Source organism: Haemorhous mexicanus, chromosome 6, assembly GCF_027477595.1.
Source record: "Haemorhous mexicanus isolate bHaeMex1 chromosome 6, bHaeMex1.pri, whole genome shotgun sequence".
Classification (NCBI taxonomy): domain Eukaryota; kingdom Metazoa; phylum Chordata; class Aves; order Passeriformes; family Fringillidae; genus Haemorhous; species Haemorhous mexicanus.
Genome location: NC_082346.1, coordinates 19,383,516 through 19,396,990, shown reverse-complemented (window position 1 = coordinate 19,396,990; position 13,475 = coordinate 19,383,516). Strand labels below are relative to the sequence as shown.

At 37.6% G+C, this 13,475-nt stretch overlaps 1 protein-coding gene and 1 long non-coding RNA gene across 21 annotated transcripts in view; one reads left to right on the top strand and one right to left on the bottom strand.

The window, feature by feature from the left end:
• LOC132328850 (uncharacterized) overlaps window positions 1-5,615 on the bottom strand; it is a 53,192-nt gene extending 47,577 nt beyond the window's left edge. For 9 of the 20 annotated variants that reach the window (XR_009486889.1, XR_009486883.1, XR_009486881.1 and 6 more), the window contains exons 1-5: window positions 5,484-5,615; window positions 3,992-4,089; window positions 3,707-3,878; window positions 3,102-3,329; window positions 169-1,868 (exon numbers count right to left, since the gene is read on the bottom strand). This is a non-coding gene — a long non-coding RNA (uncharacterized LOC132328850). The other 11 variants (XR_009486899.1, XR_009486900.1, XR_009486891.1 and 8 more) reach the window with 10 other exon arrangements.
• A 6,308-nt stretch (window positions 5,616-11,923) lies between these two features.
• Window positions 11,924-13,475, top strand: part of LOC132328389 (mucin-5AC-like) — a gene marked incomplete at its 3' end in the record, with an annotated part of 36,686 nt that continues 35,134 nt past the window's right edge. The window contains exon 1 of the mRNA XM_059848208.1: window positions 11,924-12,035. Coding sequence (XP_059704191.1) covers window positions 11,963-12,035 — 73 coding nt within the window. The remainder of the gene's footprint in view (window positions 12,036-13,475) is intronic.

Genomic DNA, 13,475 nt, shown 5'->3' with positions numbered 1-13,475 from the left:
CTGTTTCCAAGGAGCTGTGACAGATACAGTAATATTTTCCTATTCCATGGTGGAAAAGGTGCTGTCTGCCACCTGCAGAAGCCCTGTGTAAGCTGCCATGCTCCGCATACGTGCAGGCTGGTGCTCAGCTCAGTATATTTAAACTCCTTAGTACACAGCAACACCCACCAAGTATAAATTACTCTTCTGTCCACATTAGACGAACCAGGAGACCTCTCCAGGTGAAAGTGCAATTTTGTTTTTAGCAGTCATTAACAGAAACAAATGGATTTAACCTTGTAGGTCTTCATAGGAGACATTTTGGCTGAACAAGAATTCCAAATTTGGGGCCTGCGTGGTTATAGGTAGAAAGCAATGAATTAATCTCAGAAAAAATAAAGTGAGAGTTCTCTACTTCGTTCTTCCTTAATATGAAACATTTTCTTTCAGTCAGCTATCAGCAGAGCACAGCTTAGTATTAAACATGCACTTCTGGGTGGAAACCAACTATAAAATTGTATTCTTTGCTGTAGTTCTTGTTCTCTTAGATAATGGTTGAACAAGCTAGTCTTTGATGATGCTTGACTTGAAGTTGTTCATTTAGTGTTTTGGCACTAAACAGAATAACCTTTTGGCAATCTCTGTGACTGTGTACTTGCTCAATATTTTGTTTAAAAATACTGTCATGATAAAATCTGGCCTTCAATCTAATAGAAAATACTGACATATTCAAACAGCACAGATTTTGTACTAATACCCAAGAGAATGGGAAATTGCTAAGATAGGAATTCTATAAATTAATAGTTTATTAAATTAATATAGCAAGTTATTATTATATATTATACTGATATCAGAAATCATTCTAGTTCTTTGTATGAACATATAAATCTGTATCTGTTCTCGACATAAAGCCATTCAATGTTTCATTCTTGATTTTGGTAACACCACTTCTTGACAATATCAGCCTTGGATGGGCAACAAGTATTCAGAAATGGCAGAGCGAAATAGAAGCCAGAAGCCAGCCAGGCAAGTGCCTACAGTTTGCTATAATATCCAGTTAGCAGGTCTGCAAAATAGCATTCTTTTACTTCCTGTTTCACATGAGGTAGGCTTACAAGTCTTATGATTACAGAGCATTGCTGCACATCCTTATGCATGTCATGCCAGCTGCCAGGAATTTTTACTGCAGTTTCATCCTGTTTAGAGAGATTTTCAAATCAGACTTCAGTTTGTAGCTACCAGTGGTTTGATGATGATTACATTTTCTGCTAGCAATAGGAAAAACCTATGGCTATCCTCAAATAATGCAGTCAAGGATATGCTAGACAGACTTTAGGTGTTGAGGATGAAAAAACCAATTGCCAATATTTGGGATAGCTGCAAAACTCTCTAAATACATGAGAGGGTAAGTCTTTAAATACACTGTAGAGGATAACCCTTCTCTTTAGGGTCAGTGATCTTGCAGATGAAAGTAGTGACACATGAAGGAAGCAGTCTGTCCATAACACCTCCTGCTCAGCCCAGCCCCTCTCAATGCCATTTCCAGCTTTTTTAGCTCACCTTAACCAGAGTTGCAATGTCTTCAAGAAACAGTGAGCTGTAAGCAAATCTGGTTTGGGATTGTGGCCAGAATTTAGGATGCAGCATTACCATTGTACAGCATAATAACCATTCCTTCCACTTTTCCTCCTTCATCTCCCAACATTCCCATGAGAGGGGGAAGAAGATTCTCTGCATACCCACCACATACCCACCAGGACACAGTGATGTGGCACTTCCATTGTGAATAGTTTTATTTTTTGTAGTTTCTGGAATGAAGAGAAGCAGTAATGCAAGGGAGATCTGTCTGGAGCTGTTTCTCCAATACGCTGCGTCGCACCATTTCTTCCCTGCTTTGAGCAAGCACATGTCAAGAAGGCTGCCAACAAAAGCATTGTTTCTGACTTTCAGTGTTTCAACAAACACTGTTTTGACACTATGAAATGTGGCTTTGGGTTTTAAATACCTTGTTTTCAGGGAATGGCAAGGGCAGGAGTGATTGAACTTGTGCAGACTGTAGGCACTTAAAATCCTCACCAGTGCCATGGCCCTGGCCTCCACCCTTTCTTAGCACTTAACCTGACATTGTTATTAAATACTGAGCTTTGTTATACACTGCCCTAGACAGTGGCTAGGCTTGTTGTGTATTTAAGATTTTAATAGGATTTGTCCTAGCTAATCTTACATATTGTAACTGCGCAGTGTAAAACTCATTGCTCTTTATACAGGGAAAGTGTCCTCACACCCATTTATTTACTTATTCAGGTATAGTTCTGGCTCTGACCTGGTTTTTCAGGCATTTCTATCCTATCCCTTTGTTTACCAGTGTGGGAATCAGCACAAACCATCATCCCTTCAATTTCTCTGATTTTTAAACTTCTAAGCTAGGACCCTAAGACATACCCATTTTTATGTAAAACCAAAAAAAAAAAAAAAGGGGGGGCGGGTGGGGGGAAGAAACTAAACCCCAAGCCTGCTTATCTCAGTTCAGAACTTGAAGCAATGCAAATTCTAACCCAAGGAATTGTCCCCTAGCTTCTGTAAAAGTACACTGTCAAAGTGCCTTGCTTATCAAGGTGGATCATCTCCCAGGACCACTGAATTTAGTGAATTGCACAACACAGAGATAATCATTACTTCATAAGAGTTGAGAGAAAAGCCTTTGCTTTGAGAACAGCATATTAAGTTTTATGATTATCTGCAAAGGAGTCCTTCAGTGGAAAAAGTTTAATTGAATATCAAGATCTTATAGGTCAGATACACTGGAACCTCTTTTTACTACTTAAGAATCTGGGACATTATAATGTTACATGAGAGAAAATGTACAAAATTTTATTTTGAACTCTTAGTGATACTTGTCAATTCAGCTTGGAACTGCTAGAAGGGAAAGTGATTTTGCATTATTGATTACAACATTGCATGTTGTATTTCCTCAGCCCCCCTAATCAGTGTAAATGATTCATGTGACCCATGACAAGCTGGTTCAAACGAGGGTCCAGCTTGATGGAGCTTCAGGCCATACTGTGCGCAAACCGCTCAGTACTAGGTGTTCTACAAATCATAAAAGAAAAAATCATTCAAACCTTCAATCTGCAGCAGTTTCAGCAAAGTTGAAGTACACCACAGAACCTTGAGAACAGGCTGAAGTGACTCTTGTATAGCTCCAATGTGGCTACATGCAACCCAAACCATTCCTGATGCGGTGAAAGGCTTCTCTCGCTTTTTTCACGTGCAGTCAATATCCTTTCTTGATCTGATCCACCTTCACTTGTGTGGGATAAAACTGGACTGACTTCCTGGGAACTGAATCTCTGTATGAAGAACAAGGCTGTCAAACTGATTTTAACCAAATTTTGACATAAATCTTTCAGCAAACTGACTTTGTGTTCAGCTGGGAAATGCTTCAGCTGCTGATGTATGCAGTGTAGGCTTTTCCCCCCTTGATTCTTCCCTGAGAAAAGGAAGACTCTGTCATTTAGCAATGTTGAGTATATAACAAGGAAAACAGCTTTTCAACAGATGCAGGCAATTCTCTGTCATCGGGAATCACAGAGCCAAGAAGGGATGTTTGCCTAAATGATTTGCCCTAAATGTAAATTGGTAAGTTACATGAAAAAAGTACAGGATAAAATATGTATGAGAGCACAGTCTGGGATATAGAGGAGTCTGATTCAACAAAAGTGATTACCTGATAGTTTGAAGTCTCTGAGTCAAGAAATGCGGTGTTTGGAATACCATTGAAAAAGCATGGGACTTGCAGGTTTCCTTCTGTGCAGCCCAGCTGAGTTATGCTGAACCCCTTTGAAATTCACCAGTGCAAGAGACTTGGGTTTCCTGGAGCCTTGAATTCAATCCAAAACCTGCAAGAAAAGAAAGCGCTCCCCACCTGTTTACAAGAATGATTCAGAGAGAACAAATGCGCATACAAAGGAGTTCCAAAACTGCAGGATCCACACCATAAAAGCAAACTTACTTTTCCTGTTTCTCTTCTTGTTGGACAGAAACACAAAATGGAGATGAACAGCCTTCTGGATCGTGTTTGTTTCAGAAGGCTTAAGAGCCCACTACCTGCTATGAAACATATGTCAAACTTTAGACTGTGGAGAGTAATTTATTTGTTTATTCTTGTGAAGACAGGAAAAAAGTCTCCTCATTTCATGGCAATATTTTCTCTATCAAAAATGTTATTGCATTGATAAGGCCAATAATGGAAAACAGCCCTTTGTGTCAATATTAATCTGAGATAAATTTCAATAAGAAACCCTGCTTCACCTTCAATTTCCAAAAGAGTCAGCTTTTTACAGAAATAATTTTTGCATCCATTTCCATGATCATACAATTAGTTCAATAATGAATAAGCTTTCTTCAAATCTCTTCAGCATCCACTGCATAGAGATTGTATATTTCTCAGTTCAGGTCTGCATTTGATGTGTTCATTACTGCCTATTTTAATCGATCCAGTGCAGTTTTCTATCTATGGTATCCAAAATTCTTCCCAGAAACTTTAACAACAGTCCTAAATTATTAAGAGCAATATAAACAAGAGACAACTGTGCTTTATTGTGCTGTATAAAAGGAATCATAGCTCTTTTACTTCACATTTGTATAAAGGCATCAGCCCATAAGCATATGTTAGAACTAACCACACACAGAATATGACTATAGACACCTATCCAGCATGACCATAGACAGTCACTTCTTACTTTCCTAATCAGCAGATTACAAAAATAAGTTTCAGATCTGAAATCTACATGCGGTTCTCTCTGTTCAATTCATTACTAATAGTTCAGACTCTACATTCATTTCATCAGAAATATTGTTAGCACTCAAAGGAGGTGAAGAGTTAGAAGGTGTACACTCAAAATGAGACATCATCTGCAACAATTGCTACCAGCTTACAACATCAATCTCCCACTGAAGACTGACAGTGAAACTGACATGGATTGTATTTGCTTGATGATGATAACAGAAAAGAGCAGAATAATCTTCTTTTCATGCCTAACTCTGCAAGTCATTTCAGGTCATGGTAAGAAAGTTCAGTCCATACAATTCTTATTTTCGAAACATGAACACACAACACCAGTTTTCAGCCATTTTCAGCAACCGACCAAAGCAGATAAGGATTTTCATAGTTTTCAGATCAATAAAGCCGAAAACTGACTATAAAAAGGTCAACAGACAATTTATCCATTGACGTGTTGAATGGTCAATACAGTACGAGTCTAGCTGCTCAAGTTTGACAGCATTCTTGTTTTATATCATACTTCAGCACTGCAAAATGATAAGGAGTCTGACAGCTCAGCTTAGCAAACGCTGCAAGACCAATTAGTCACCTCCATGATGCATATTTAGAGAATATATCTAAAACCCACGGCCTGTGATAACTTACAACACAGAGCCCATGAGAATTTCTCATGAGTGGTTCTCCTGTCCCTGCTCAGGCTCGCCGAGGAAGGGTTACTTACGTGAGCAGGGAGTGCAGGCTATCAGGAGTCACGACGTGCCATCTTTGTGCGTGCGCGGGATTGCGCAACCCCGAGGCTCCGATTGGATCCTGCTGCTCTCCACTGGACTGTGTGCACATCGGGCACTGCTGCAGGGAGCTGAACCCGGATGCCAGGTTCAATGAGAGCACGCTCCGAGCGCGATGGTTGCCCACAGTATTCTCTCACTGTCTGGAGAATTTGGCCACTGCAGAGTGAAAATGGCACACAGATGTCACCGTGACAAAATGGATTAAAATTCTCCCTTATTTTGAATAGTTTTGATGTGGTACATATTTATTTAAGCTGGAATTTTCACACTTGATGATTTTTTTCTTCTAAATTCTGTGCTGGACACTTCAAGATCTCGGCTGCAGAACTGTAGGACCTTCACAGTTCTATTTGGAGATGGCATACTAAACATGCAACTACCAAAATAAAGTTCAGTATTTTGAATATTAATCCTAGAGGTCTTAGACCGTTTGCCCTCAAAATTACTATGCCTTATTTAGCAATATGTAAAACAAAGATAATATATCCCAAGTACTTAAAAACATATTTTCAAAAGCAATACACTACTATTGATGGACTTCTGAGGGACTCCAGTGATGGGCACCACAGAAAAGTAACTGAGGAAATTGCTGACTGTATTCAGTGAGGATTGAATAAAACACAGTAACAAAGTGTTAGGAGACATAGGTAAAAATAATTGAACATGAAAAACATTCATTATCTAAGCTCTGTCTAAAAAAAGCAAGAATCCTCTATGAAACATAACATTTCACCCATGTAATTTAAAACTATTTCATGGAACTGCACTGATGGTCTTAACATCAATACCTCCTAGTGTTTTGACATTGCAAACCTAATAATACTTTATAAAGTAAGCTCTCCTTAAAATTTACTAAAATAAAAATAAAACAGTAGATAAAAAACTATGAAAACAATAAACCCTCATATTAATAACTACATAAGTGAGCATCAGGTTTGTCTCCAAAGTGATTATGATTCTTATCCCTGCTACTGCAATAAGGTCTTATAGAAATTATAGCTGTCTTTAATGTTTATAAACCTTAGCCAAATTTCCAAATGAAATTAATTCTGGCCAATTCGTACCTCCCTGAAGTTTTGTTCAACATTTTCCATTAATTTAAATCTTTATGCTGTACCATTATCCAAGTTTGTGAACTGCAATGCTGAATACAGAAAAAGACTTTTAAAAGTAACTTTTAAAAGCTACTTCACAATAGAGATTGAACACACATACACAGATATCCCCATTCAATATGGTCTTCTTTCAAGAAGGATGACATAACAGAACCTTAAATTATTAATGTGAATGGCAATATTTGAACTGAAATACTAAAGAGGTCTCTGCTAACTTTTATACCACTTCTATAAATTTAGCTAATTTCTCTGAGTCTTGAATAATACATGGACCAAAGGATTTAGTTCTTTTTCCATGTTTGTCCTTGCTTGTATGCATTTAATTATATCCTCCATGTCTTTTTTTTTTTTTTTTGGAATAAGAATGTCTGCTACAGATTTAAAATAAGGGAATATACTCAAGGGTCTTATAATAGAACTTCTGACAAAATTTGCTAGTGGCAATAGTATATATACATATCTATCTCCACTTATATGCAGTCTGTAGTTTATATTATTACAAACAAACAAACAAATTGTCATTCAGCAGAATTGTGTCCACTGGAGTATATTAACGCATATTTTTTTGAGCTTGTGCATCAGCAACAAGCTCCTTTGAGAGTTTATAGGTACTGCTCAGCATAGCTCTCCATTTCACCCACTTTTTGACCAGTACCATTTATTTCTCTGAGCCTGAAAACACCAATTGCTTCTAAAGACTGATTTTTGATTTGGGTCACTAAGGTACTGCATAACAGACCCCAGCTTTCAGCTGGCTTTAAACAGTGCTGCAATGGTCCTAAGGCATTGCATAGGATTAGATGGAGCTCTGATCCCAAACACAATGCTGCAGTGTCAGTGCCTCAGAGAAAAGCAAATTCTCTTAGGTACAACTCCATACTGATCCAGTGACATTACTTCCTATTCTGAATTTACCTTGGTGGCTGCTAGCAGAGGGATCTCTGCAACACGCACCACTGCACAATGTAAATATGCCCTCCAGTATGTGTGTGTACATCAATTTTTTAGTCTATAATACCAATTGCAAATATTGGCGTGCACAGTTGTGGTGTCTGTGTTTACAGACTGTAAAGAGGCTTAAGTGTTTATCCCCTTTATACACAGAGATATCCCGGACGTGTTCAGACAACATGGAAACCCTACTCTGGCCCCCATGTTCGTACTTCTCATGGTACAGGGTGCACACTGTTTTTCCCTTACTAACTCTGTACAGGATCTTTACTAGTTTTCTATAGGGGAAATGTCTTAATACAGCACTCTAAGTTGTTCTCTGACGGATTTGTTTCCCAGAGGATAATGGTTAAATAATAAGAGAGAATATACTCAGTGTCTTTTCCTTCCTAATCATATCAGTATTTACCAGCCTCTTATGTTGCAGCTAGCCAGACTCCAGTGCCTGATTTAAAATGTTATGCTTTGCTTGGGTTCTTCTAAATGACACTTCAAACTTTGAAATGAACAGATCAGTAACAGATCTTAATCAAGTTACGTATGACTTGTTTCGAAGTAAGACATAGAGATTGCAATGGAGGTTAGAGCATTATGTATTGCTCCTCTACAATGCACACACTAAAAGACAGCAGGAGAATACTCATGTTAATAAAATGGCCTAAAATCTCAGTTATAACATGATTTGATTTTCAATTACTGAGTTTTATCTAAGCATTTGGAAGTAAAGGAGTGGATCAATGGCTCTGTGTTGGACTAGAAAAGACCATAAACGGAGTTGTATCCCTGTTTTAGTCTTTAACTATAGCTTTACTTTAGATAGACTATATTGTGCCATGCTATGGAATACTTACTGCAGCTAATTGAAATGCAGTTCATCTTCACACAAGTAAGAGAACACCTATAATGTTAATGAACAACTTTTAAGCTGATCAGTTACCTCACTTTTCCATGGAAGCTTTAAGATAAAAATACTGCATTTGAATTTGCACAGATCAAAATTCAGGGACAATGGGAATGGTACTTCAGCTGAATTCCATGCCAAGTGTCCCAGCATCACTCTGGAGCTTAAACATGGCTTCAGAAGTGACCAAATGACCAGCCAGAGAAAAGTCAAGCAGGCAGTGCCTTGTTAACTTGCATTTTAGCCCTCACACAGAGGAAGTGCTGTAATTCCTATCAATTACGTTTTCCTTCTTCCCTTGAAATGAACACTCCCTACTCCAGTACGGCACCAGGTGGACTAGACAATGTTTTGCATGTCCCTATGAGTTCATCATTCTGTCTTTTTTTAACTATAAATGGAGACACTGATTTCAGTCGTTATTGTGCTATCACATTTTATTTGCATTCAACAGTGGGTATCTATGAAGATAAGATATGATGGTCTCATTTTATTTTATGAAGAAGGCGATTCAGAAATCATGAGTAAGATGTGTAAATAACATCACCGCCATGTAGCATTTGATCATGTAGGGTTAAAAAGAGTAGATCTGAAAATGCTAACAACTCTTTTACAGAAATATTTCACTTAATTTAGTATTGCAAATGCAGAGAGTAGTAATATGATTCTATGAAAAAGGAAGAGAAACTAAAGAAAGAAATTTCAGAGTTTTCAGATCAAATGCAATGGCAAAATCTTCTAACTTTTCTGTTAAAAAAAATAAAAGTAGGTACATCAATAAATTCTTCTAACATATTAATATTTCCATTTATGCAGTCAATTGTATGGATTTGATCAAAAGGAGGTACAAAAATCAGACATGTTACTCCCATGCTATTAAAAATATACTCTCTCATATCACCTGTATAAGTCTATTAAGTGAACGAAGGTGAAATACAATTTGAAGAGGAATTATTTCTTTTAATAATTAATAATGCTACTAAATCAATTAATCATAAATATTTGAGATTATTTTTTTCAAGTCTCATACATTTTAACACATTTTATAACAATTTCTGAGAAGAAATAGCACCAGATAAGAAATTAATTATGGCAAGAGTCGTATGTCATAGTCAATGAATTAACCACCTAGTAGTGTCAGGAGAGTTGATTCACTACCTACATGAGATTTGAAAATTTCAGTCAAAAATACAGATATAGGGAATCACTTCTGATGGTGCCTTTAAGCTCAGTAAAGGGGTTAAACTGAACTGTAAACCACTTTCAGCCTAATTATGATGACCAGACTGGGATGTCTCAGAGATCACAGTGCTTCCCTGAACATGCAGGAAATGTATATGAAACCACAGCATAGCAACTGTTGATATGAGTTGATTTTTAGTTGTAAGTAATACAATGATTCATAAAGTATATACTTCTTCTCACTAACATAATCTCTTAATAAGCTTATGTGTGTTACCCACATGAGTTTACTGTACTATTTTATCATTACTTTAATTACATACCATTTCAATCCATTACATTTTAAATTTTTTTCTAGACCTTCATCCCGGAACTTTGATAATAACCATTAGAGACAATGATACTTCCTTAAATTTTTACTGCATGTATTTCTGGATGTACAAATATCTTGTAGGCATCTTCTTTTCCTTGTTAAATAATGCTAAGTAAATTCTACAGAATTACACATCAATGAAGTTGCCAAAGATATAACTCATGACTGAAACGGAACAATCCTTTTCCTCAAAACTTCCAATTCAATTTTGTTATGTCACCTTTATTTAAACAGTTGTACTCTTAAAATGCTCAGGACAACCAGCATATTTCTTGCTTTTGTTTGTTGCTTAGGTAAAAGTTGTGCCTTTCATTTCCTTCTTAGTGTTGAAGTTACTTTTTCAAATCTAACTGAGAGTAGATTTTTATTAGACATTAGGAAGAAATTCCTTTCTGTGAGGCGAGTGAGATGCTGGAACAGGTTGCCCAGAGAATTTGTGGATGCTCCATTCCCTGAAAGTGTCCAAGACCGGGTTTGATAGGGTTCTGAGCAATCTGGTCTTGTGGAAGATGTCCCTGTCCATGGCAGGGGGTTGGAACTGGATGATCTTGAAGGTCCCTTCCAACACAAACCATTCTACGATTCTGTGATTCCATGATAATTTTTCATAAAACATAATAGAAAATCATATTTGAGAGAATTCCAAGTGGACATTTAGTCTATTCCCTTGCCCCAGAGCACTATCAACAGCACTTAGACCATTCTCATGTAGGTGTTTTACTAACCTAGTGATGGAAATTGGACAGTATTCTTAGGCAACCTAAATGAGTATCTCACTACCTTATCAATGCACCTCTAACATCCCTCCATAACAGCTAAACTTCATTCCATTTTGAACATTGTTATGACTCCAAAGAATATGGGGACTACACCAGTACCTTCCTCCTTGCAGGAACTGTTTGAATTTTGTGGGATTATGGGATCTGCTCTCTCAGTGAAAGAGTGTTTCTCTATACCCCAGGGTAAAACACTATAAAAGGGTAATTTCCCAAAGTGCTATAGCTGTAAATAACTATTTTAACATACTCAAAAAGCATTCTTCACTCCCTCATTGGTCCTAAAATAAGGAATATTCCAGGAATATTTCTTGCATATCTGTCCTTTCATATCTCCAGGGCTAGAAATCACATGGATTTTTTTAAAATCATAGGTAGAATCCAAATAATTTTTAATGGTGAAATCATGTTAGAAGGAAAATAGCTGAAATAACCCTAAAATTGCCCATATGAGAAGTGGAGACCCTTAAGGAAAAGGCCATATTACTGACTTGCTAACACAGAAGGATTTTCATTGTGTACACCTGCGTTGTGCTTGGCCAGTGGAATACTGCTGACCTTAAATAGCATTTGATTTCTTCATTTTCACAAGCAGAGTAGCTACATAGGCAGGTGCAAACAATTAAAAAAAATTTGTATCAGGTGGAACTTTTTTGGAGTTTTTTTGAGGAGCTAATTATCATCACTTGCCCTAAGAAGAAAAAAAAAAAAAAACCCAAAAAAACCCCAAAAAACCCCAGCAAAAGAAGCAATTCACTTAAACTTCCTGCTCAAAAGTCTCTTAAGTTGTGTTTATCCCACAAGAAACAAAAACTTGGGAAGACTAAGCCTAAGCAAAAATCCTTCTTGCTCACTTCATGACATTTCATCAAAAATGTGGACAGAAGACTCCTCCTAGAGTGTAAATAGCTGAGGGAAATTCAGAGCATCCTCTATTTACCTCTGCACCTGCAAAAGAAAACGAAAATGTCTGAAGCCCCACCTATTAGAGCCTTGTGAAACAATCTGGGAACTGAGCCAAATTCTGCTCTCTCACTATATAAGAGTTGGGAACAGACAGGTGTTTCCTCAGAGGCAGGCTGTTCGGTGGTTTTTACCAGCCCTCCAGAAGATGGGTAAAGGTGGTGGGACACGAATACCACTATGGATATCAATACTAGCCCTGGTCTTCATACAGATCAAAGGTAGGAAGATTCACTTGCTTGGCATTTTTACTGTTTTAAAGAATTTATAACTTGCTTTGGAGTTTGAAGCATTTTTTTTTCTTGGCTTTGTGAAGTTAATGAACTTGTTACCTTCATGCAAGATTTTATTTTCTGCTTAAAATATTTTCTTTCCTAAGAAGAGAAAATTAGCTCCTTTCAAACTGTCATCTTGTTTTTCTCCAGTTGAAATCTGGAACAGCTCCACTGCATTGAGTGGAACTTTCTCTGAACTTACATGCCTAGAAAAATTCCTCAAGATTTGCATTTAGCTTTTAATATCCACTTTAAGGTGGTATAGCATTTCTAAATGTACAAACCAAAAGGTGCAAAGGTACCTCTAGAAAGGAACAAATCAGCAGAGAATTATGTCTGCATGAATTATGAAATACTCTGTTTATCAGGTGATGACAGAATATTGAAGAAAGGGAGGATTTTGCTTGACAATCATCAGGCAAAGGTTTTAAAAATTAATTTACTCTTGCTTATAAAAGCTTAGCACACAAAGTTTGTTTGCAATGGGCTGAAAACAAATGGAACTGCTATAAATATTCTGAGGGCACTTAATAGTCACAGATGGATGGAAACCCCTTTAATTTTTATTTTTTTCTTTTTTTCACCTGATAGTTTCTCTTTAAGTTTAAAGTAACAACAATGTTAATTTTAAATGCATTTTGATCCCTCGTGCAGATCCTATTGTATGATTTCATATTTTTCCTGCTCCTAGGTAGTTCCACAGTAACTTATGTTAAGAACTGGTAGTGTCAAAGGATAGCCTATGACAGGACTAGCTGTAGCATTAGCAAAACATGCAATGGCAGTAGGGATCTGCAGTGCATGTGGCATGAGCAGAGCCACACAGTATGCAGAGAGAGAAGCAGAAAACTCTCTGAGGCTGGGCACTGAAGGAGCCCTGGAACACTGAATGGTTCCTACCTTAAAAAGGGACACACGTCCTCTCACCCCAGCTCTTTCCCCAGGAGGGGACTTGCAGAGTTCCCCACAGCTCTGCTTTCAGCCTTAGCCCCTCTAGTGGTCCTATCCACAGACTGTTCTTGTGAGGAGCAGCAGGGGGTGAACCTCCCCTTGCACTTTTCTCTGGCCAGAATAGTCTTCACCTCAACCTGCCCTCTGAACTCTCACTAAACTGTGCATTGAAAGCTCCTCTGGAAAATGCATGTGTTCTAATCCTGATGCTGAAGTGGAATGGAATGAAAAATGGTTTCTTTGCTTTGGGGCAAAATCAACAGGCACAAAAGTATCTGTTGGAAAGACCTATTTCCTTCTGTGTGGCATGGCTTTTGCATTTATTTTCCTTCTGTGGCTTATTACAAAGAATGCTTTGAAACTAGAAAATACAGAGTAACTTTGGCTTTGACAAAGATCAGTCCTCTAACCCTAAAGTGAGTTCTTCGTGTACAA